This window comes from Triticum dicoccoides, chromosome 4B, assembly GCF_002162155.2.
Source record: "Triticum dicoccoides isolate Atlit2015 ecotype Zavitan chromosome 4B, WEW_v2.0, whole genome shotgun sequence".
NCBI lineage: Eukaryota > Viridiplantae > Streptophyta > Magnoliopsida > Poales > Poaceae > Triticum > Triticum dicoccoides.
The window spans coordinates 1,985,234-1,986,263 of record NC_041387.1 but is presented as its reverse complement, the minus strand read 5'-3'; the positions used below and the strand labels follow the sequence as shown (position 1 = coordinate 1,986,263).

General features: G+C 42.4%; 1 protein-coding gene across 1 annotated transcript in view; it reads left to right on the top strand.

The window, feature by feature from the left end:
• Positions 1 to 1,030, top strand: part of LOC119294379 (U-box domain-containing protein 70-like) — a 10,053-nt gene that overhangs the window by 1,785 nt on the left and 7,238 nt on the right. Inside the window, exon 2 of the mRNA XM_037572571.1 lies at positions 769 to 907. Within this exon, the coding sequence (XP_037428468.1) occupies positions 769 to 907 (139 nt within the window). The remainder of the gene's footprint in view (positions 1 to 768; positions 908 to 1,030) is intronic.

Here is a 1,030-nt window from a genome sequence, read left to right as displayed (position 1 = left end):
GCGACGACGACGGCAACTATGCCCGTTCAACGAGTTCTTCGGCCTGTAGTCGCGGCTCTTTGATTTTTAGTAAATTTCATGTTTTCTATGTAAAAAACGTTGAATGCCAAGTTTATGCCATGTTCGCCGAATCTTTGTCATGTTTGCCGAATTTTAGCCAATTTTTTTTAAAGAATGTTTAGAAAAGGACGTCTGGGGGTGACCCTGGGGGCGGCGGCTGGGAACCCGATCGCCCCCAAGCCGATTTTAAGCACCGGGTCGCCCCCAGACGGCGATTTTAAGAGCCCCCTGGAGGGCCAACGGCTGGAGTTGCTCTAAGAAAGCTTAATCCTGCGCCTGAGCCCTAGCTCTGCTGGGGATTCACTGAGTGCACCGTTGATGTATATACACAAAAGCAAAGCACTGCGTTTGTTATGTAATTATATGCTCGAGGTCAAATCACTATATATGTAAAAGTCTTATTTCTTCTGAATGTCGCTGCTATTCTAACAACCTAGCGGCGATGAAATAGGCGGAACAACAAATAATTAGCATGATAGCTACTAACAATACGGCTTAAAACAATGCCCTTTGTAAGTTGCAAATGAGAATCACAAGTTGACATTAAATTCCAGAAAACAAACTACTAGTATGTCTTTGCTGTTGTCAACTCTCTCTGTCTAAAGTCAATAACGGTATGGCTTTACTAACTATCATCTCCCCCTCAGTATAAATAGTTAATAGTTAAATTCTAAAGTACAAGTCAAATACTCCAAATAATAATCTGAGTTATTTATGTTGATTGTGAATCTTTCATGAACAGGAAGAGGAAAGTACCAAAATCAAAAGTCGCAGCCATCGTGCATCTACAGGCTGAACCATATTGCCAGATCTTCTATATTTCCAACGGAACTCTTGCTTGTTCTAGGTAAGACTGTGTAGCCCTCAAGATTACATAAAACAAATACTCCCTCCGTCCTGAAAAACATGTCGCAGTGACATTTTTGCAAAAACCCCCTCTGCGAATTCCCGACACAACCCGCAGTCCCTG